General features: G+C 29.0%; 1 protein-coding gene across 1 annotated transcript; it reads left to right on the forward strand.

Annotated features, from left to right (window-relative positions):
• The first annotated feature begins 1,752 nt into the window (after positions 1-1,752).
• LOC131601847 (protein TIFY 10a-like) lies at positions 1,753-2,661 on the forward strand. The gene is made up of 2 exons (XM_058873753.1): positions 1,753-2,026; positions 2,170-2,661. The coding sequence occupies exons 1-2, from the start codon at positions 1,884-1,886 to the stop codon at positions 2,501-2,503; spliced, it is 477 nt and encodes a 158-aa protein (XP_058729736.1). The 5' UTR covers positions 1,753-1,883; the 3' UTR covers positions 2,504-2,661.
• Positions 2,662-3,062: the final 401 nt, after the last annotated feature.

Consider the following 3,062-nt stretch of genomic DNA (forward strand, 5'->3'; position numbering starts at 1 on the left):
TTTCAAATTGAAAGTGATTTGGTAATGGAATTTCGCAGAAATTATACGACACCATTGCTCCACTCTAAAATCAAATTTGGATATAATTAACTGATGTGAAATCCTAAATAGGTGGCGCTGATCTTCAATAAATTAGTGTATGGAATATACAAGATTAACATTCCAACATCCAAATTAATTCAAAATCCAAGACAAATATTGAAAAAAAATAAAAATTAGAAAGTGTACTTTACATTTTGTTTGACCTTATTTTTATAATTTGAGTTATGTAAAGTAGACTTGAATTGATTTACTTAATTTTAAAAAAAAATTGACCGATACAGAACAAAGGGGTGCAGTTACCATGCATGGATAAAAATCTATGCATCATGTATAGATTATTATGGACCCTTGGATTAAATTCTAGACATCAATTGTTATTACTCAATACCCAATACTCACCACTCAATATTCAATACTGGATTAAAAACATGATCCAATGATTTATGTAAGCTTATGCATGGTGCATTAATAAATCCTTATGCATATTAGCCAAAGCCAGAACAAAGTGAAGGTTTATAATATAAATTCTTATAAAAAAAAAATGCTTAATAACTTAGTATCATTAAAAAAAAATAGAGACACTAACACATCGACTTTCGTCTCTAGAGACACTAAGGGTGTGTTTGGAACCAGAGAGAGAAGTATCAAAGAGAGAAGTTGCAAAGAAAGAGCCAACTTCTCTTGCTTGGTAATGAGAAGAAATGTTGAAGAGAGAAAGAAAATAAGTGGGTCCCACCACATTTTGCTTTCTTCTCATTATAGAGAAGAAAGAGAAGAGAAAGGTCTAATTTTTTTTGTTTCCAATCAATACCCTTATTTTATACGTTTTGTTTCTTTTTCTAATGATACTTCAATAAAATCAATTAAATAACGACTTTGGTTTATTGTGGTTTACAATTGGCCAAAGTTAAATCTGTTGTGTTTTTTTTGTTTATTTGTTAGCCTATTTGCATATAGTATAAAAACAAATAAATTTACTAAATTAAATTATTTTGATAACTAAAATAATAAAACAATTAAATAAATTAAAATTACTCAATAATTGTTATTTTAATTAAAATATAGATTTAAATAGTGATAAAAATTTAATGAAAAAAAATTGTAGCATTAATTTTTTTTAATTTAAGGGTATTTTTGTCCTTCCAAAAATAATTACACTTCTTTCTCTTCTATTTCTCTCATACTTCTCTCATAACAAACAATACATTAATCTATCCTATTTCTCACTCATTTCTCACCCATTTCTTTCTTCTAACACTCTTTCTCACATCTTTCTCTCTTCTCATTTTCATCTCACAACCAAACACACCCTAAAAAAAATACAATAAAACGTTTTTTATTACATCTTATTGAAAATATGACATTATTAGCCTATGATAAATGAATAGAAATGGTAGTCTTCTATTCATAAAGTGTAATTAATTTTTTCCCACAAATTTGAATCTAAATAGTAAATACAAAGACAAAAAAAGAAAAAGAAAAGGACGCAGTTTGTTCACGTGATACTTGCCTCGAAAACATCTCATAATGTCAGTAAACAGTAACGCACCCACCTTTAATTAACATTTCAATTTTCAAAAAGCAACATAAACCATCAACGACAAACCTCGCCGCTTATCTTTACCAAACGCAAATAACACGTGTTCAATGTACCAACAAATATGTCATATTAAAACTTCACAAGTGCAATATAGGTCAGAGTAGGTACCACCCATTTATTCCTCGTGCGTGCCTCTATTTCATCTCAAAACAATCTCTTATATAAAAACAACCTAACATAACATCACATAACCCTCATTCTTCAAATTCAAACCTCAAATCACAATTCATTCTCTTTTTCAATGTCGACTTCTTCGGAGAAATCCACGTTTTCTCAAACATGCAACCTCCTCAGCCGATACATCAAACACAATGGTAATTCATGTAACGTAACAAATGTTGTGACACCCAAGAATCTCACAACCAAGGATTTCTTAACTCCAATGTAAGTTTTTGCGCTTCTTGTATACTAATGACTCTAATCTTGGTCTTATTTATAAGAGAAAATTTACTTTTTACATTTTCGTCAGTAATGAGTATTATTTCTGCAATTATTTCATAATTATTTACATGCAATGTTTTTTACAGGTCTAAGGTTAAGGAACCAAAATCTGCGCAATTGACAATGTTTTATAATGGACAAGTTATTGTTTTGGATGATTTTCCGGCTGAGAAAGTGGAAGAGATAAAGTCGATTGCTCAGACACAGTCTTTGGTTACTCCGAATTCTCAACTACCTTGTGGAACAATTGTTGTTGATATGCCAATTGCTAGAAAAGCTTCACTTCTTAGATTCATGGAGAAGAGAAAAAACAGAGTTGCAGCGAAATCACCGTACTATAAAACTATCAAAACAGTTTCTGATCCAGTGAAGGAATCTGAATCTGTTCCTTGGCTTGTGTTAGGCGCTAAATCAACGTGAATTTCAGAGAGTTTTTAACAATTTTTTTTCTTTTTTTGTTGATGGATCTCTCAGATCTAACTTAGTTTTTTTTAGCTTAGAGGTTTAATTATAATTTTAAATATTTTCTGTAATTAGTTCTCTTTTAATTTTGTGAATTCATTTTTCCTCTTCTTTTATTCTTTTTTAATATAGTTTTTCTTTATAAGAAAGATAGTCAAACAATCTTGACCAATAGAATGAGTGTTTTAAATGAAATATTAATATGAATTTGACCACTAATCACAAATTGTGTAGTTGATATTTTTTATTTGTCTAATCAAAACTGTGTGTTTTTCTTTATCAAAACCGTGTAGTCTTTTTAATTAGCCACGTTTAGAAAAGAAAGTGGAAACTATACGGAAAACAAAGGAAAGAAAGTTGAAAAGATTTAAATATTGTTTACACTTACCGACGTATCTGAAGGTTGAAGCTACGTACGCATTAAACACGCAATAAAATAAAAATATATATATTTGTTCATTTTTAACGTTTTTCACAAGTAATTATATAAATAATTTCCTAACCAATACTTCAATTT

Source organism: Vicia villosa, linkage group LG1 (genome assembly GCF_029867415.1).
Source record: "Vicia villosa cultivar HV-30 ecotype Madison, WI linkage group LG1, Vvil1.0, whole genome shotgun sequence".
NCBI lineage: Eukaryota > Viridiplantae > Streptophyta > Magnoliopsida > Fabales > Fabaceae > Vicia > Vicia villosa.